This window comes from Ischnura elegans, chromosome 10, assembly GCF_921293095.1.
Source record: "Ischnura elegans chromosome 10, ioIscEleg1.1, whole genome shotgun sequence".
Classification (NCBI taxonomy): Eukaryota; Metazoa; Arthropoda; class Insecta; order Odonata; family Coenagrionidae; genus Ischnura; species Ischnura elegans.
This window is the reverse complement of record NC_060255.1, coordinates 58894584-58915539: the sequence shown is the minus strand read 5'-3', so window position 1 is coordinate 58915539 and position 20956 is coordinate 58894584. Positions and strand designations below refer to the sequence as shown.

Sequence of the window (20956 nt, the reverse complement as noted above, 5' to 3'; positions counted from 1 at the left end):
CCAACAGTCACTGACGTCGAAGCAATCGATTCAAACATTTTGTGGTTGAGTGAAAATCGTTCGTGGAGACTATTACGGAGTATTTGCGCAATTTTTGGATTATTATAATTTATTATTAGATCATTCTACCATTTAAGGTAAGTTTCCATGGAGTACATCAGAAGCGTTTTGGAAGTCTCACCTTCGTTCATGTACTTCCTCTTCAATTCAAAATACGGTCTACTACCTTTCATTCCATCTAAATAATGCTATTATTTTCCTTCCGTTCCGTCGTTTACCCAGAATTCTGCCCTCCAAAACTTATTTTAACATCCCTTCCCCGCTAAGTACTCGCTACATACATATCATATTATATATAAAAATTTAACCTTACATCTAATACTAATTCACTGAAACATCGGGATCATATCATAATTATTGCAAATTCCTAAAGCGTCGAGGAAGGTAAAGAATTCGATTAGTCACGCCTATGACTTTCGTACTTGCTTTACTCTAATTACTGTGAGATGTGCCATGAATTTCTACGGCTTAAACTCATTCTTCGTCATTTTTCCCTGTTTCAATATGCATCTATAAGAAAGGTGGGCGTTGTCTCTGCAACTTAACCTGCAATGTTCCCACATGTATGGCCCATACAGACAGACATGCTAGTATTCATTATCTTCGGTGCCTCAGAAAAATACATTTTGCTTACTTGTTGCGTGTAGTTCTTCTTGCAACGAAACTAGTGGTCTCTCCTCGAATTTCTGTCAGAATGTCACGCAGAGCCGGATATAACATAGTACTTATGAAACAGTCCTCATGCGAGCAAATCAATACAAATTTACTTAATAACAGTAGGAAACGAACACTTTGTATTAAATCTGTGACTTGTTTATTACTAACTTTTAACTTTAGAGTAGAAAATTTACTTAGTCGTTTTTTTCCATCTTCAAGAATCATCCGCAAGAGATGTTGCATGGGCAACCATAACTCCACCTCAATACTTTTCAGGTGGGTGATGCACACGTCATCCACGTGACCTGTTTCCACGCAAGCTGCTTCCCATCGCATTGCCGTGGTGATATTGCTCCAACCGAGTAACCCAACAGATGACGCCACCAAGATGTTGCAAAATCGCAACGGAATATTCCCTCATGAGCGCAAGACAGGACAAAAAATATGCTTCCGAAAATTATTAATTTTTAAAACACGCTGTAAGAACCGCAATTTTTTCCAGGAGCCTGTACGTTGAATGCGAGACTTAATTTTGAAACTCGCTTTTACTCCTTGTTGGGGTTCTGCCAGTTCCTGCACTTTTTCATGATCCTTTTGGCACAAAATTGTATCGCTCACCGTTGTAATGTATGATTCAACACTGTATCTACGTAATTGAAGGAAAGATATCTATTACAGCGACAAGACACATCATCTTAGAACCTCATTATGTTTCGTGGTCCGAGAGAAACGATGAAGAGAGATATTTTATGGAACGGATAGGTATAGGAAATAGCTTTCTCCGGAAAAAGAAAGGGCTTTCATTATTGTTATGTTGTAATATTTAATTGCAACAAAAGGGGTTTTATCTTCACACTCGCGTACGCTATCCTGCCAAGGCCTGCGGTCCTTTCTAGACACACTGTCAGTACTTGTAATTTTTGTTTACTTTGTAATTAATACATAGAGACCTGTAATGAGCTGTGTAAAAAAACATAAGAGAAGATGGTGAAGAATTTCAATAGACCTACAGCCAATCGGACGACACCTGAGCCGCATTGCTGTCCTCGGTAAACGGTCGATTCGGTTCAGTGTGAAATAGGACTTCCAAAAAGTAATACGGCCTTGATGATGGGAGACAAGTTGTCTCTCGAAACGTCGGCTTATATAAAAGTATTAACCTGGCTGAGAACCCGAGAAATATTCATCAATATGGATATTGGTTAACCATAATATCTCTACTAGCAGTCTCCTCCGTCCTAATTTGAATGTCACTCGACGGATGGAGTTTGTGACGAGTTGCAGTCACGAGGGTTGTGAGTCTTGCTTCGAATGTAGAGGCATGATAGACCTTTAAGAAGAAGACACGACTCCGGTCCGCAGTGAGGCTTAATGAGTGACACTCCTTTCCATAACCTCTGCCCTTAATAAAACAGGGAGTAAGCTATCGAGAAGTAAGCACTATAATAATATTTTCAGCTATAATCACCTTTTTATTCAGCAGCGACTGAGTCAGAAATACCTCAAGAAAGTTCCCTTGGGAGAAGAGCATACACAAGATAGAGCACATAGGGCAAGGAAAGCTTGAAAATTTTTAAAGACAAAGCCGCCATTATTAGCAACTGCATATAATAGATTCCTTTCTGGCGGTAGGAAGTAAATAATATTTAATTGAGAGTTGACAGTTTCACGCAAATATTTTGCACTTTATTCTCTCCTTATTGACTTCTACCCGTTCCCCCGACGTTAAATGTCTAGAAAAAGCAGGGGTTTCTTTTCGTCTTCTTATCACTGTGGGTCACTGTAATCGCTCTCTCTCTCTCTTTTCTTGCACAACTTCACTTTGCTCACCGCTCACGCCATGTATAAACGACCATCCAAAGTTTCTTCTTCAGTCACTGGAGGATATACCCCAAAGACAGGACTGGGAGGGGACTGTAAACATTCATTTATCCATGCCGCTCCAATTAGGCAAACACAAAAAGACACTTTGATATCACTTACTTCTGTTCGCTTCCCCTTTCACACACTCTCTAAACTCTAAACTCATACGGCTCCCTTGGAAGGGGTGTGTCTCACACTAATAATAACAATAATAAACAAATTTATTGCTCTAGGAGTTAACTCCTTTATAACATACAAATTGTTAAAGTGGTGAGCAGTACAATTAACATTGTAAACTGGAATTAACATAGTAAAACTGGAAAAGAATAATTATTTTTCTAACAGAAAAACGAACATTAAACATACCAAGAAATAAGTAACACACCCTTAAAAAAGGAAATTTAGCTTAACAAATGAAACAAAAACTAGATTACTACTTCTAACACAACAACAAGTATTGATCACATCAATGAGGAGATAAATGATTATTAAATTACATGATCAGTGTTCATGGGTAGCAAGAAAGTAGGTGGGTGACAACCCTTTTCTTAAACATTTCCAGTGATGCTCTGTCTTTTACATGTTTCGGCAAACCGTTCCACATCTTTGAGGCAACAACAATAAATGACTTCTGAACTGTAGCTGTGCGGAACTGTGGAGCATACAAAAAACAGGGGTCTTGTCTTGTAACAACAATAGTGATTTTGGAACTGAGGAGAAAAAGATCCTTTAAATACAGAGGGTTACCATGTTTAAAGAGATTGAATATAAAACAAGCCATGCTATACACTACGTCCATACCGAGCGATAATCACTGTTTGTAAGAAGCATTGCCCTAGACCACATCGCCGATGGATACACTGATTAGTATTTTGGTACATGTATCTGGGCATGGTGGTGCCATCACAGGTACCAGCGGGTCGGAACCTTTTTCTATCACTAATTTCTTTGTTAGCATCGCCCGATTGTTCTTTTTCAATAATGGCTCATTAACAATATTTTTTGCCGATGTTGATAGATATCACAATACGTCGCCATTATCGCTCTTTCTTTTTCTCAACTACCACTTCTTCCTCATTTTATGCGATTTACTGTGGCTCAACACAGTATCCCAGCGAATGAATTGGCGCTACACATACTCTCGGTCAAAATTCGACTTGATCTATCGCTGTATGTTATTATGAGGCCACGTACAGGCGGTGTAACGTGGTAACAAAAAAAATGTTGATTTCATAACCAGAAGATAATTATGCGGAGATTACACTTTTTTCAGATATCGTTTTTCATAACAAATAGTAAATAAATTATTACTACGTAAATTTTCTCCTCCTTGATTTTTCTAAAATTCTAGAAAGTTGTTGCATAAGGATGGCAGCATACTAGTCGAAAGGCACTGAGAATTATTTCGATATTCAAGTACACACTCTTAAATTGCATACGATAAAATTGAAACTCAATTTTTTTCCTAGATAATAAGTAGCGCGGCTCAATTTGTAGGGAAATATATTTGGGAGTCATCGTGCATGCATAGATACATGCGGACAACCAAAGCTTCCTCTTCCGTCGCTTGAGAATGACCCCTGTGAAGGGAAGTAAGTGGATCATAAACAAGTGAGGGGATTTCCTCGAAATTACCCCCTCATGTCACTCCAACAGGGTAAACTCACCCCTTTGATATCACTTACTTCCCTATGCTACCCCATCGCACAACCCCTAACCTCGGCATGTAACTCGTCCGGCTTTGTTGGAATAGTAGGTGTGTCTCACGGCAACATCATCGCCTTTACAGCGACTCTCTAATCTTAAGGTCATCATTTAGCTCATCGCCTAACTTCATCTTCCCTTCCTTGTAATCTTGAACTCCACTAGGGAGAAGGTGGACATAGGAAACGGTAATCGGAGGCACGGGACACACTGAACGCTAATGCATCTGAGCCATCGTCTTTCACACCAATGAGCACGTGTATAGATTAATTTATTCGATTAACTACTGGAAACTAAATCAGCAATTCAATATGTGTATTTACGTTTGAAAATCCGTTATAAAGATGATTTTAATTGAAAAAGCGAAGTGTATTTGACAAGCATTATTATAGGAAAAATCCATTGTCTTATTATCTTGTTTATTTTATGCTGTGAAAAGGAGAGATAACTCCCGCCAATGAAATCATAAGTTGAAGGAAAACTATAGGTTGATTTTATGAACATTACATGAACTAATTGCATAAACTTGTGAGGAAGTACAATTTGAAATCGTTCAAAATAGGAACTATATTTATGTAATTTGGATGAATGGGTGGTGAAGGTTGAGGAAGAGGGATTGATGTGTCATTGGGGTACCTAGTGCATTTGGGGAATAAGATGACAAAAAGTAAAGAGTCCACCAATGTTTGCTCGTAGTTCAAAGAAATGCCTCCGCTTGCACAAATAGTCAACAATCAAACATAAATTGTAAGTTGGAGAGAGAAGAAATTGGACGGCTGTACTTTTTAGATCTTAGTATGCACCTGTCATGTAAAACACGATTTCGCAGTGTACAGGAAAAAGTGCAACAATGACAAAGTGTTTCTAATGGGCTCGGGTGATCCCATAACACATGAATTAATTATTTTAACTATTCCATTTGTACTTGAGAAAGATCTAAAGGTCAAAACACGTCGCACATCGTTAAATATATTTGTGTAAAATTTTTTTCTCACTTTTTCATTAAATCAGAATGTTATTTTACTTCATCTTGCCTGCCTCAGTTAGTTTTATTCGTTCAAAATGCACCAAACACGAGTTTTATATTTTGAATAAAATGATGCTCTAGAAATGATAAACTCCGACTGAATTCCTCAAGAATAAAATGTCGAAAGCCCATCGACTTCTTCCTCTATTTTAATGATATTTTTATACAAACAGGATGCTGAGAAGACTTGAATCTATGGAATTTTCAGTTCATGGAAATATGTTTTTAACAGCGTCAATCCATATCTTTTCGTTTTTAAGCATTCTGCTCCATCATCCTTATTCGTCTGCATAGCGTCCCCTGCACTTACTTCATATCTCTTTAAAACTCTGCCTACCGAAAAACCGTTTCAGGGATGTGGGCTCCCCTTTCACACTAAAAGTCACCTTCAGCTTTAAAACCATCCACCCATCCATTCAACATGCATTCCTCTCGCCTTTTGACAAGACGGTGGCCACTATCAAAAAATCACGCCCAGAAATTATACGAACGAAATCACCCACGACCCTCACTGCCTGTCTCTCCTTACTCATCTCCATATAATTTCCACCTTCACTCCCACTCGTGGTAAATATATCCAACATCATCCTATCCCGCATTCCCTTGTATCTCTCCTATACTTTATGGTGGACCTTTTAGGAGCACTTTATACGACATGATCTGTGAGCGACCGAGTAATAATATTTCTGAAAATAACTGACCTATAAAAACAAAGTATAAAACTCGCCATTTATATATTTTTCCCATACATATTTCAATTTTGAGAAAAAGGAATATATTGATATTTCTCAAGTTTATGAGGTGATGTACAAAAATTTTAACATAAGATTCGGTGCTATGCAAAATAACTTCAGATGCCGACGCACCCTTAAAACAAATTTACTTCTACTACCTTATCACGTATCCTTATTACACATTCCTGTCTGTATTAGTTTATATAACTAGAGCTAAACTTTCATTCGATGAGACTGCGTCATATTCAAGGCTTAAGGATGGATGGTCAAATAGTGCTGAAAAAAAACGTCTAATTCAAAATTTCGATTGCCTATCAATTTTTTTCTTTGCATGAATCGTAACGGGAAAAAATCTGGTATTTTAGAAATTTTCATTTCCTATGAAAATATTTTCCAAAACTTAAAAATCCCATTTGTCTTTCTACCATAATCCCCCTCTTCATCCTTGCACGACAGAATTACGTCGACTATAATCTACTCCTAATCAGTTTCCATGCGATATTATTTTTCCAATGCAGGATCCTCATGGAACTCTATCTATAGTACAGGCAACCACTGCCTATTAACTATTACGATTATTTTGGCGGTACTAGGTAAAGATCGGTGAAGTATCTATATATATTACGTTTGCAGCGCTTCATTCTGTGAAGTCACACTTAAGGGTGTATCTCAGTAGTTCCAAGTGCTACCGAAATGAAGTTTAGTACGTTCGACCCAGAACCTTTGCACGCACATTTTTTTACTTGGTTTCAGCGCTCTGGCTTGTTTTGTGCAAGGTTGTGGGAAAAACGCTTGCAAAAACGGACCAAAAGCAGCCTGTCCTCAAAATGGGAGAAAAAAGTGTCAAGCCACTATTAATTCCTGACTCCCAACTGAAGTGGTTCTCCTTTGCATTATTTTATCAACCAGCAACAGGATTTACGTAAAATTTCACAGATTTTTATTTTCCACTCCTACGACCCTGAAATTTTTCATTGAAATAAAAGTATTATACTTTTATGTTCCTTTTCAGTCTCTTCTTCTTATCTCTTTCCAGCTGTGCCTTCGGAGAAATGCTGTATCAATCTGCGGAACACTATGCCATCCTGTCTTGCAGTCACTTTCCGCTTTATAACCATCAATCCTTCCAGTCAAATCATGTTCCCTTGCCTTTAGACAAGATAACGGTCTCCTTCAAAACAGCGCGCACAGAAATCATACGAACGAACGCACACACGTTCCCCTCGGTCTTACTCATCTCCATAACATCCCATTGTTACTCCCGCCTGCAGCAGCGTGAACATCTAACACCACCCTATCATCTTGTATATTTCTACGACCCCTTTCCACTCCCTCCGTCGAGGCCAAAGCATCACTCACGCTTCCCGAAAACTCTCAACATTTCCATCAAGAGGGAAACACTGGTGCCAACTTCCGCTTTTGCCAATCCGCCTTCTTCTTCTTTCTGTCTATATTAACAAATATTAGAGCCAAGTTTTTAAGTAAGTACTGTTTTGAAATACATAATAACAACGAAAATTTTATAATAATTTTTTTTGTAGCATAAAATTCCACACTTGAAACTACATTTCCACATAATTTCCTTTTATATTAGGGCACTTATCGTATCGAACAACAATCTTTTGTATACTGTCGTCATAGAAAATTGCCGCCTGAGTTGACAGCCACTGCATAGCTGTTGATTTTACGCTTTCGACTTCGTCGTGGACCTGACCTCCAAGGTATTTCTTCCGAAAAAAAAGTGGAGTCACTTAGCGCAAGGTCGGGACTACGAGCTCCATATACGTGGGACTCGCAGTGGGATGAGTGATCACGCTGCGTGTGCCTTATTTGTTTTGGTATTTATTTTTCTCAACAATGTCATGCCCCATGAGCTGGACGGAAAGTGTCGATTGCTTTCTTCTAATTAATATTCTATGCATGCAAATTTTTAAAAATCTAGTTTAAGTTACTCTCTCATTAAAAAAATAACAAGGAAAATTTACGACTCTGATATTCATCCGAAAAATGCCTGCATTTACATCAACATATTCCAGGCTAAGTGTGACAGCCCTTCAAATAAATACCCGGTATGAAAGGTTTCTCGAGGCAGTATCACAAAGCGTCCATTTATCTTCGTGATGACAGATAGTCTTCAGGTTTGTAGTAATTTCCTCTCTTCAGGCTCCGCTTACCTACTCCCCAATTCAAATCTGAAGACGCCTGCTGCAACGCGAATTCGGCAAAACTGTCGTTACTAAGATGAATCGACGCGGAGGATAACCCGGAAAACTAGCTGCACCTACTGCACTACTCCTCGGAAGCCTCCATCAACATTGATGAATGAAAGATAGGTATAAAACTACCGCTTACTTTCCTCAGATGCCTCTCAATTTTTAGGGCACGTTTAATTGCTTTAAATGTATGCTTAATCACCTTTTTTTACGAGAAAACTACACTCCAACCATACACAGAGAGAGCGGAAATAATTTTCACTTCGGTATTACTTTTACTCGAAAACGAAGTCCCCAATGGCCAGCTGGAAGATTTTGGGAAGGTGTGATCTGTATATACATTAACGCACACACACTCAATAGTGATATAGATATATTGAGGCCCTCGGGGTCTCACATGGGACCGTTCTCCGAATACAGCATGGCGCGTTATCTTCACAACTGCTGCGACCCTCATTTGCATATTAATTTATGTCCAGCGCTACCTCAATACGACCTCTCGCTCTCTTTCTCTAGAGCACACAAAATTTTAATACGCAGGAGCGAAGTGTGAGGAGAGATACAGTGTGACTACATTTTCAGTAAACAAGGGGACGTGTTTGGGTCTCCGTGGTAACACATCGGCAAATGGGATCCCCGCAAGAGACAGTCTACACGCACGTAGCGTGTCTGGATGTTATCAAATTACGCACGCACACACAAACAGCAGATCATCTATACGGTCTCACAGAGGCCCTATTACGCTATTTGTAGAGTTGACGCAACTTGCTCACAATGTACACAGTATTCTCCGCATTTTTCGAGCGGCTATTCTAATCGGACAGGATTAATTTTTCTATTCATCCTCTCAAAATTAAAACCTCATTTTGCCGCAGGATTATCAGCGTCACGCATTGTTTACACGAATGTATAGTTATGATGAATGCCCATTGGCACTTTTTTCCGATCTCCCCAATTAATTAATATGAAAAGCTTATCTATTGATGTACACACCAACGCAAGCTATATTTATCACCGCTCCCACGGTACCCACTGAATTTTATGCATAGAATTCGTCATATTCCAGTGTAACACAGCACTGTATTGCCGATAATATGATGCGGGATAAAGCCGTGACATTCATCAGCATGCATATTGAATTTTTTATGATAAAACAAATATTTTCACAAGAATTGAATTGATTTATGTCCAGCGCTACCTCAATACGACCTCTCGCTCTCTTTCTCTAGAGCACACAAAATTTGAATACGCAGGAGCGAAGTGTGAGGAGAGATGGGTCTCCGTGGTAACGCATCGGCAAATGGGATCCCCGCAAGAGACAGTCTACACGCACGTAGCGTGTCTGGATGTTATCAAATTACGCACGCACACATAAACAGCAGATCACCTATACGGTCTCACAGAGGCCCTGTTACGCTATTTGTAGAGTTGACCCTTTCAGTCAGCTAGTTTAATATACCCGAATTGACTGGTAACATAGGCATGATAATCTTCTCCTAATATATTAATTCGTACTAGCGTAGTCGATTCACTAAAAATAATTAAATACTTAGTTAGAGAAATGAAATTCTAATTGTTAACATGATGACATTTAGTGCGCATGCAAATGGAATGTAGGGTTCTATAATTAATTTCCTAATAACCGAAAATTCGAAATAAAAGTTACAACTGTTTCATGCCAGCGACGTAACCACTCTGAAAACCTCACAAATGGACATACAAATTGCATGGTCCGGCTAAATCAATGGATGCAATGGCATTTATTGCATACATTTATTAAAGAAGAACAAGCGAGACATGACGTCTGAAGGCGTTAGAGAATGAATAAAAAATAATGAGAGAAGAGGTTTTTTCTGAGACAGAGATGATAATTTTTTTAATTTTAATAATCACCACAGCTTGATAGCTGCAAATTGACTGCTGATCATGAATTTCGGTCACGTCCTTTGAGTGCTTATGAAAAAAAGGACGTGATATATATTTCATGGGATCCCCTTTCCGTGACAGATTGGCGTAAGGAGTTTCTGAGTACCTCAACGGACTTATTTTAACGATGGCGTTCTCCCCACGAGAAAGACGAGCCGGAAAATACTAACGGATAAACACAGCTCGAGCATAATTAATATGGTAGCTCAGCTGCGTATCCAAGAGAGGAAAAGGCTGAGCGAGTGATTATAATCCGGATTAAGCGTTCTCAAACGACGTAAACCAAAACGGACGGAGAAAAGGAACCCTCTTGCGAAATATACGGAAGCAAATGATGCGTCCCCTGAGAATTAAATAATAAATTACATCGGACGGCAAGTCACCATCGCGGTGACGGCGGCCCCTCCTCTCGGCCTGATTCGTACACCTTCTCCCGTTTACCTCCGCAGTTTCATTCAATAATCCCCTTTTCAAAAAATAATTACTCGGGAAGCGAGCGACATTAGGAGAAAAGGAACGGCCCTTGTATTTTTTCCGGGAGTAATCTCAAAGAGAAAACCCACCGCACGTAAGCTCTTAAGATAAATTGGCCACCGTGTCATACATAATTCTCTCCGTTTCTTGCCATCCAAGCGAGCATCGGTACACTTCTTTTATTTCCCACATTTTCTAATTCGCAGAGGAGAGCGTATTCCCCACGGTATTTCCTGCGTGTGTATGCTGATTTTCCTTGTTTAAGGGTTAAGAAATGAACAGTGCCAAGATACTAATCACTCTAAGGAACGAAATTGAAAATGCATGTTTTCTTTGTTCGAAATGCTGGTACTTCATACATATTTAGATCTTCTGAATACGAAAATGATGCTAAAACCGTCATATCACCCACGGATTTTTTTGCTGAAAATCGCACACGTTTACATTTATTGACTCTTTTTAAAATTTCAATATATCCTGTACACTGTTAGTTTGAAACAAGATCAAATTTTCCACCTCAGTTATAATGAAATGGAGCAACAAAACTTTGTGGCACTAAGATGATAGAAGACTACTGATGGTTCATTCACCACGTGCACACAGGAATGCCCTACATAATAAGGGGGCAACAATGCCGTGACATCGTAGGAACCACGGGGTGAAAAATATTGCCGAATTATTGGTACCACAATAAAATTGATGGTTTGAGGCGTGGCTTGGTGAAATTGCTTTATGTTGAATAAAGAAGCTGTAAATTACTCTTATGAATTTAGTAACAACCAGTTTCGTCGCCGAGCGACAAGTTCAAATTCCTGAATTTGAACCTGGCGATGCATAGGGACGAAACTGGTTATTAATAAAATCATTAAAAAAATTAAAAAGTCTTTATTTAACATATTAGTACCACATATCCTGCATGCGTCTGTTTTTTAGTATGCACATGTCCACATATTTCAGGCTATAAGTCATGCGAAAGATCCACAGAGAAAAAATCATCCGCCTTGACCGGGATGGGACCGGGATCACGATTGTGCATTGCGGGTGGCTCCTTTTAAAGTTATCACCGCGGCTAGTCCCGGTATACTTTAAAACTAGGCTATAGGTTATATTCTATAAGATTGATTTGGATTAGTTTGCCATGTAGGTAGTATTTACATACCCTATTTTATCAATTTTAAATCAATATTGGCGAAGGATTTGCGCCATAACTGTAAGCATTACGATATTCTGAAATTTCATTCTTTAGATCATTTTCTAACGATGGAAGCAAAAATACAATGAAAACGACTTCTTTTGTGAAAAAAGTTTTCGCTATTGCACTGTGTTATTGTAGATGTAATCATCAATTTTTCAAATTAGATATTTGGACATTCCTCAGTTATGGCATCGAGGGCAAGCCTGTACTACTTCAATGGGTGCCTTTAGCGTGAAGGATGTGGACGTTGACGAAAAGATTGGATTCCAAGATGAGGATTAGTTTTGGAGTATAAATGAGGGGGCGTTGAGGCCGGGCTGAGACTCACGGAAGAGGTTATTAAAGAATTTGTATGCCAGGACTTGAAGGGTGCTTAAGAAAATGGAATTTAGCAATACAAACAGCTATTTCCTCATGCTTTCTCATTTTCAAAGGAAAACAAAAAGGCCAATGCAAAATATCTTTCATGAATTGACAAGAATCAGTAGAAATTCTTCAGGAGCTATTTGCCGAGGGGTGAGACGTCCCGAGTGGTATATTTCTGGGCCCAATGGCATTGAAGATAAATTAATAATGAGCTACGCTGTATGATGGATCACAGGAATTGAACGTGATTCATAATTTAATTCAAGTTAACAAGAAACGATTCATCAAGCATAATAAAAAGCTACTCCTAAACCATGAAATTACCATAATTATTTTAAAAATGCTGCCAATGAGCTCGATGTAATACCATAACCCATCAATGGATTTTAATAGCAATACACCATAATATTTACGTAATTAAAGTGTAAAAGCCATAGATGCAATGCAACATAAAAGAAGAATACTTTTTTATCTTTTCCTCAAATTTTACTAAAACTCTCACTTTTAGTTGTTTCTGGATTCACAGACCGGAGATTATGTAAAGTATAAGTTACCTGCTGCCATTAGGAACGAGATGAGTAAAAAATAACATGGTAAAAAATGTAAAGCGCTTCTGCTTCTTACTTTAAAAAGAGTATGGGCCGTATTTTAAGACGTTCCTAGAGGAACGACTCTTCCCGTATGACGCGTTACTAGGGGGAAGTCAACCTCTAAGCGTTTTTTAAACGAACCTCTTCTTTTGTAGGACCAGCTCTATCTACAAGCATACCGATTGTCTCCCTACTATTTTGAGCATGGCTCAGACCATGCTACTAAATTGTAGGAACGGTTCCAAGGCCTAACATGGCGGAATGCGTTGATCACCTCCGGATTTTGGCATTTTTTTTTAGACACATGTGGCAATATGCGATCATAATGTAGTTAAAATGTCGCTTCTTTAACCGGTTGATGTTTATTTATTTCATCATATATGCCTGTTATAAGGAAACGTATAAAAAGAACGAAAAAGTGAAGTCCGTAATAGCAATGAAGTAAACAAACATTGCATCAACATGGACGCAGCATTTGCAAGGTACGTGATGGAAGAGCCGTATATTTATGTTGGAAGAATGCACCTAAGGGATAGGCAGAATCCCATTGAGTTTTATTCAGAAGCGGAATTCCTCCAGAGGTATCGCTTCTCGAAGAGAACGGTCTCAGACGTTTTATTACCTTATGTGAGGAGTGAGCGTTTAAGCAACCGTGGTTTGCCGATTCCGGATATTTTGAAGCTGCTAATTGCCTTGAGGTTTTACGCCACCGGGTCATTCCAGGTATGTGGTATCTTTTACGTAATATTTATAAATGTTTTTTTGTCGCGTTGATCATGTAATACATATTCAAATCCCTTTTGTAGTTAGTTTGCGGCGATCTGGCCGGGGTTACTCAGGGGACGGTGTGCAAAATTATTAAGGTATGCTTTCTCCTTAGTTTGATACTTGTATGAGCGTAAAATTTCCATTTGTGGGGGGAGAGTTATAAGGCGTTTCATGACAAATATTTGGTAATACCTGGTGGCAGTATTACCTCGGCACATGAAGTTTCCAAGTTCAGATGAAGATACTGCTCGATGCAAGAGATCTTTTTACGAAAAAGGTCAATTTCCTGGAGTGGTGGGTTGTATCGACTGCACCCATGTTCCGATTGTGAGTCCGGGGGGGGGGAGTTTGGCGAGTTGTACAGAAACCGGAAGGGGTGGTTTTCCCTAAATGTGCAGGTATGTATATTTTATTTACCAATTTATCGTCATCATGTTGCACCAAGTTGTTAGATTTCTCGATGTTACACTACTATTTATTCAAGTTTCTTCTGCACTACTATTTAGAATGCAATTTCATTGTTTTTATGTCAACAAGTGCTAAAGTGGAATCTTATAATTTCATTTTAATTTAGGTCGTTGCCGGTCCAAGTATGGAAATAATGGATATAGTTTGCAGATCGCAAGGTTCAGCTCATGATGCTAGAATTTTCCACAATAGTCGCCTTAAGCTGAAATTTGAGACCAATGAGGTGAAGGGCATCCTGCTAGGAGATAGTGGGTATCCTCTATTGCCATATCTTTTCACACCAGTTTTAAGACCAGTGTCTGCTTCTGAGAGGAGGTAAATAAAGAGAGAATTTGTGATTCACGTTGTAATTTTGACAAAAGTTATAGCACCTCAATGCCTTAAGTATGGTGATTTATGAAAACTAACCTTTCAGGTACAACATCTCCCAAATTAGGACAAGGTGCACAGTGGAGCGTACATTTTGGGTGTGGAAACGTAGATTTCCATGCATCAGTATGAAGCTCCGCGTGAAGTTATTTACTGCACAGAAGGTCATTTTGGCTTGTGCAGTTCTTCGCAATGTGGCTATGCAGAATCATGATCCTATGCCTGATCGTATGCCAGCTATGCCCAGGTTGGAAGTCCCTGTACAAAGACTCCAACCTGTTCACGGTCGCCCAAATGCCATCCGGGCGGCATTCATAGAGAGGCATTTTGGTGAAGAGGTAATTATTTTTGGGAAAATTAATATGATATGAAAATTACCATTTCAACTCCATTTGGCTTACTTTATGTGATATCAAAGAAGGAAATGATATGCAGAAATTGAGATATGTGTGACAATGGCTGGAAAGATTTCAATTTTAACTTCCATAATTTCATTTATTTTGAAAGCTCACTGATAAAATATGATTCGATTTGATTTAAGATTATATTCAGTGTACTCCATTGAGAATTCACCATGTTAATCTTCAGATCTAACAACAATGTACTATTGACTTAGATTACTCATTATATGTAGCCCTGAAATTGTAAGGTACCTATGCATGTTCTAACGAAATCATACAATGTCATTTTTCTTTTAAATAGGTCAATGTTCTTGAACCTCAGAACGTGGCATAGGATTTGATTCTGCATAAACACAATGAGAAGAACTTCACGACCCCAAAAATCTTGTGTGAAGTAAATAACTTCATGTGGCATGGCACCTTGTCCCAGGAAGCAGACCTAAGGTATAGAGGATACTTACTGACTCCAAGGATATCATTTGTCTCATTGGTCTATGCATGCCATCTTTTTTGGAAAATTTTGCATCATGAGCTTCAACTTGTCATTTGTAAACATATCCATTATTTCTATTATTGGGTAAAACATCTCTGTACAATTCGCCGAGTAGGGAGCATGGTTGCAGTGCAATCCACAACTCCAGGACTGCTTGCATTGCGCAGTATCTTATGCTGAAATTGGCAACTTCATCTCGAGGCAAATTATGGTTTGAAAATATCCGGATGAGGCAAACCGCGGTTGCTGAGGAATTCTACTTCTGAATTAATGGGATTCTGCCAATCCCTTTTGTGTATTCTTCCAACATAAATGCACGTGTCTGCCATCACGTACTTTCATAGTGAATTGTTCAATTGCAATGGATCTTAATAAATAAATTATGTTATTCTGATTTAAAACCATGTATGTAGTTCCTTCATTTCCCTTTTTGCTCTAGGCTCCCACAAGTTTTGCATGTTCCTTGCAATGCATGAATATGGATAGCAAAATGAAGCATATGAAAAGAGCTATAATTACTTCTCATGGCTATAACCCTAATTTCAGGCCTCTATCTGCGTGGAAATTAATTTAATGTTTTATGTATTAAACATACTAAAATTTATCTAGCAGGCACATCCATGGACCATCGGACCATGTTATGCCCTTTCAATTTGTTCATTTCATATTTGTGAGGAAATACAATGTCATGGAAAAATAATCATGAACGATGAATAGGTAATCAGATAATATGACAAAAAATGGGCTTTGACAATTAAATTTCAGGAAATTAATAAAATTAAACAAATCTGTATTGAAATTAGCATCATTTAAAGAAAACCTTAGCAAAATTACTTTTCATAAAAACCTGAAGAGGTAGTCAGTCCCCATAATGAAACATGACTGTATGATGGTAGGACTGATCATAGGGAAGAGCAACAGGGGAGGGTTATTCAAGATCTACCCACTTTCCATATTCTATGCTGCTAACATATCTTACAACAAGGAGAAGGTAATAAAAAATGTAAAGCAGGAACTTGATGTCAGCAATGGACCACTAGTACATTGGAGAATTGAATCAAGAGCTATACTCAATCAACCTTCATATTAATGACAGATGTGATAAACTACATAGAATATCAAATGAAATCTAAAAAAAAGCCTCCTACAAAGGCAGCAATACCTTGCACAGCAGTGAAATTACTAATTAGGGGAGTTGTGTAAGCATAGTATTTCATTAGCATTAAATTATTTTCATTCATGGGAGGTATTAAGAGAGATCGTTCACATGAAAGCAACTATATGCTAGAGTCACTATGGTTAACCATGATGCATTAATGACTGACATGTCAACATAAATATTACTCACTCAATTTGCTAAACGAAAGTTTTTCCAATGAATAGTTTGTGTTACCTTCAGCAACATGTTAAAGTGATCCAAAAACTGCTTTGTATTAAACCACAAAACTACACCTTTAATGGTGACCACTCATGGTGAGAAAGGAATGCATAAAATTAAATATAATTATTACATTACGTATTGCTTTTACCTACGTCACCGAATTACCTGAACAGATTGAAAGAAAGAGTAATTAAAGGAATGGGAAATGCAGCTAAATAACATTATCCATGTTCAATTGAATTAAACTTTATTTAAAATTTAAAAATAAATAAATAAATACAAAATAATTACAAAGGAAGGACGAAGTTGTTGGTTGACAGACAAAACATATTTCTGAGAGCAAGAAGACGATGCAAAATCAAATGCAAAGAAGGCAAAATTGCTGGTTGGATGTGCAGAATTACATGAGGAAGAGTTGGGATATGGCTAATGAAAGGCAGGAGTCAAGCAGGATGGAAAATAGTCATGCAGGTGCAGAGGATCTCTTTCCAGTTACAAAAAGGGCACCATCACCAGGGGAAATGGTCCATGAGAAGGCATGGAAGCAGGCGGGAGTAATGGCATCTTAAATGACACAGACGCATCCAGCAGTCCGGGAGAGAGAAGCAGGAACAGGAAGCACACCAACGCCAAGATAGAGGAGGAATTCATAGAGGTGTATCTGAAAGCTTACAAAGAAGTTGGCATATAAGCATATGATGCATACAAACTCCACACAACAATACAGATGTAATTTGGCCCCTCAAATCATGCATTACAACTTCATATCAATATGCAAATACAATGGTCATTCACATGCTTTTATTTACAATCATTCATTTAAGGGAGCATTGCATGGATTAAATGTTATCATGCTGGGTTTCATAACTGCAAGACTTCATACAATGAAAAGTTGGCTATGCATTTGAAAGTTTGAGTTCCCACAACTAATATGCCAATTCTGCAGAAAACTGAAACATGCATCAAACTTAACATACATATATTTTGTTTTCATTATCCCTAAAATTGGCTGATTTTAATGAATGTACTTTCCTGAATAGCCATTGAATTAGAATCATAAGCAAATAACTTTACAGATAACAAGATAATGGAGAATTTTAACAAGAAAGACGCTGGCAACACCTTTACCTAGGTGAAAGAACGCACATATTAGGGATAATGAGTAACCAAGTAATGAATCCAGTAAGAAATAACTTTTTTATTTTCCAGTATTTTAAAGTTATTGAAAAATAAAGACATGCCAGTCCTATAATTAAAAGCTATTAAGAGAAAATAGAGAAATCAAAAAATAAAAAAGATGTGTGACCATGACATGCATTATTCAAGAACCAATGAGAAAGTACCTTAAGCTTCATTGTCAATTCCTGTCAATACACACTTCAGTGAAATTTTAAATAAAACCAAATTAAAGGAAGTACTTCATACCTTAATGAATTTAATCTTTTAATGGGGGATAATAAAAAACTTCAATAACGGGCAAATGGAATGAGTGGAAACAGAAATGTGTTCATGAAGAACTGGAGGTATTCCCTCCAAAAGCAGTCTGCCACTGGTAGAGATATTATTTCATGCTGTAGATGTTTCATTTATCACTATTCCAAGCACATCATCAAACAACAAGATAAAGAACAATGGAATGTCCTAGAAATTAAAAGGAATGCTATGCTTATTGTAAGTTAGCTATTTGCAGAAATGTTATTCATCAAGAGGTGTATTAAAAATTTTGGAATGAACACTGATGCATTATGAACTCACAATAGGAATGATTATTGCCTCACGTTCACATTTAAGATTCTACTCATGTATTTGGCTGTTACTAAACTTGTTTCATCTTCAGCATAGTAATATATCATAACAAGTACCACACGCTTCCGCTTCGCCTCCTCCGTTTGAAGCTGTATACTTAAGATACGCCTCTTAAATTCCTCCTCCATCTGGATGGTCTTTCCAGCAGCCTTGGCGTTGGCTAGCTCCTGTTCCTTGATTGCGCATGCAATCTCTGCTTCTCTCTTCCGGATCCGCTGGATGGCATCCTCCTTTTCATTATAAGATGCCATGTGCTCCAGCCTAGCTCTATCTCCTTCTCAATGGCCGCTTCCCTGGTAAATCGTGCCCTTTTCGAACTGGAAGAGGTCCCTGCACCTTGAATCCTCAGAGTGTATGCTTCCTCTACCGGTCTTTCGTCACAATCTGAGGAAACATCATAAAATACACCATTGATTAATGAAAAACATGAGATACTTAACATTCCTGGAAATGGTATCAAGAAACTCAACTTAAACTTGATTATATTTGATATCCAATAACAACTTCCATAAGTCGCAGGAAAATAAGAACATAATACACAAAGGCTAGTACGATACAGTAAAATTTCTCTTTAAAGAAGTGTTATTCTTTCATGGAAAATCATGATACTGTACACCACTACTAATTTTTGGCTGGCAGATGTTATATGTAAAACTTTTTTGATTGTTGTTAATCTCAGTGTGACACTATGGAATTCCCTTCATTAATGATAGGTACATAATCCTTATTTTCAATCAACTTGCCTGATATCTCAGAAACGTTGGGAGGAAGCAAACACTCCGAGGTCCCAACCCTACCCACCGTGGAAACGCTGGGGACCGGCAATGCATCGCAGTCTCCAGCATTCGGCGGTGAGTAGGAGATGGACGACATGGCAATTTCCATCTCTGGTGGCAAATCTTCCCTGCTGGTGGACGGCATAGGTCCGCCACCAGTCCTCATCCTCTCCTGCCTTTCATCAGCCAGCTCTTTCCTCTTTCTCATCTTCAGGTTATCCCAACTCTTCCTCAATTGCTTGGCGGTGCGCTATAATGGCGAGAAATTATCGCTAACATTGAGGTTTACGACACAAAATAAATTACTGGACAAACTAAAAATCAATATCCATCAATACAGCCACAATTTATGATGCTACGTTTATTAAAAAATTACTTACTTTAACAATTACAACTACTCCGCCACCATTGTGGAGTAGTTGTAATCATTACCGCTACCACGCCGATACCAAAAGCTCACAACAATAATTCCAATAGCATTCCATAACATGGAATTATTATTGTGAAGCTTTTGGTCTCGGCGTTGGAAAGCAACATTTATTTGTATTGCATGGCGTGAATCATATTTCATCTTGCATTGCTAATGAAGGGAAATACGTTACAAGTAAAATCTCTGACAGCGACTTAATCACAAAGGTTTTTTGCAATCTACTACCATAATGCACTTAAGGATTCCAGCAAAGAATGGAAAACAAACTTCAAAGTTTTATCAACCGATTCTAAACCCCGAAGCCAATGAATGATCCAGGAACTTAAGTAGCGTTCAAAAAAGTCCTTCTTCTGAACAGAGTTATACGAGTTATGCAGAACCTTTCCTACAATCGCACAATACATTCATAACCATCATACTTCCAAAGTTACTTACCTTCCGCACAAATTCATTAGAATTAAATTCTTCCTGCACATCCAACCAGGCTTTCGCCTTCTTCGCATTTGATAATGCATCCGTCTTCTTGCTCTCCAAAACCTCCTGATGCTTAACTATGATGTCAACCAACAACTTCGTCTCTTCCCTTGTGAGCCGAACCATACGTCGGTCCTCCATATTTCTGTCTGTTTCTGTTTCGCGCAATGAACTGTGGGCAGCAAACGTCACACGAAACGTCAAGGACGCGTGACGTAGATATGAGAATTTCAGCGAGCAGCTCAACACTCACTACTTCGAAGAGGAAGAGATTGCTTTCGTTGTAGGAACGTTCTTGACTGCGAATAGTAGGTGGAGATACATCTCTAACTCTCCCCACTCCGGCGAAGAGTAAGAGAAAGAGATTCGTTTAAAAATACGGCCCTATATTTCACTCGCGGCCGATTTCTGCGAAAAATAAAAAATAAAAAAACTGCTCTGTTCAATATTGATTTCAGCTTTGCATCAAATGCCATCAGAGAGGATGACAGCGTATAAAAGAATTGAAAATAACGTTCGCCAGATGACTGCGATGCGACTTCGCTCCCCGTTAATTTTTATCCCCCTGCAGTCGACGGAAGTATAGGGGGGAGTCCAGGTCCGGTACCTTGACCGTTTGACCTCAAGGTCACCACAGATGACCACTGGAGCAACACCCCTACACGCGGACACGGACAGAGGGAGTGAGATTGACCATGTAACGGGAAATGACGTCACGCTACCCCTCCCATGACGTCAACCCCCTTTGAAAAACTCCCTCCAACTTTCTCTTCTCTGAGTT

The 20956-nt window shown here is 38.5% G+C and overlaps 1 protein-coding gene and 1 long non-coding RNA gene across 2 annotated transcripts; both read right to left on the bottom strand.

Moving 5' to 3' along the window:
- Positions 1-17196: 17196 nt before the first annotated feature.
- Positions 17197-18756, bottom strand: LOC124167016. The gene is made up of 2 exons (XR_006866582.1): positions 18552-18756; positions 17197-17357 (listed from the first exon to the last, which is right to left on the bottom strand). It is a non-coding gene; the product is annotated as an uncharacterized LOC124167016 (long non-coding RNA).
- A 6-nt stretch (positions 18757-18762) lies between these two features.
- LOC124166439 lies at positions 18763-20555 on the bottom strand. The gene is made up of 4 exons (XM_046543971.1): positions 20137-20555; positions 19239-19521; positions 18832-18879; positions 18763-18788 (listed from the first exon to the last, which is right to left on the bottom strand). The coding sequence occupies exons 1-4, from the start codon at positions 20314-20316 to the stop codon at positions 18763-18765; spliced, it is 537 nt and encodes a 178-aa protein (XP_046399927.1). The 5' UTR covers positions 20317-20555.
- Between the last annotated feature and the right edge of the window lie 401 nt (positions 20556-20956).

Coding starts and splice junctions, on each gene's coding strand:
- LOC124166439 (XM_046543971.1), bottom strand. CDS start 20,316: ATGGAGGACCGACGTATGGTTCGGCTCACAAGGGAAGAGACGAAGTTG. Junction 19,522..20,136: donor CTAATGAATTTGTGCGGAAG/GTAAGTAACTTT, acceptor TCGCCATTATAG/CGCACCGCCAAGCAATTGAG. Junction 18,789..18,831: donor ATACACTCTGAGGATTCAAG/GTGCAGGGACCT, acceptor ACGATTTACCAG/GGAAGCGGCCATTGAGAAGG.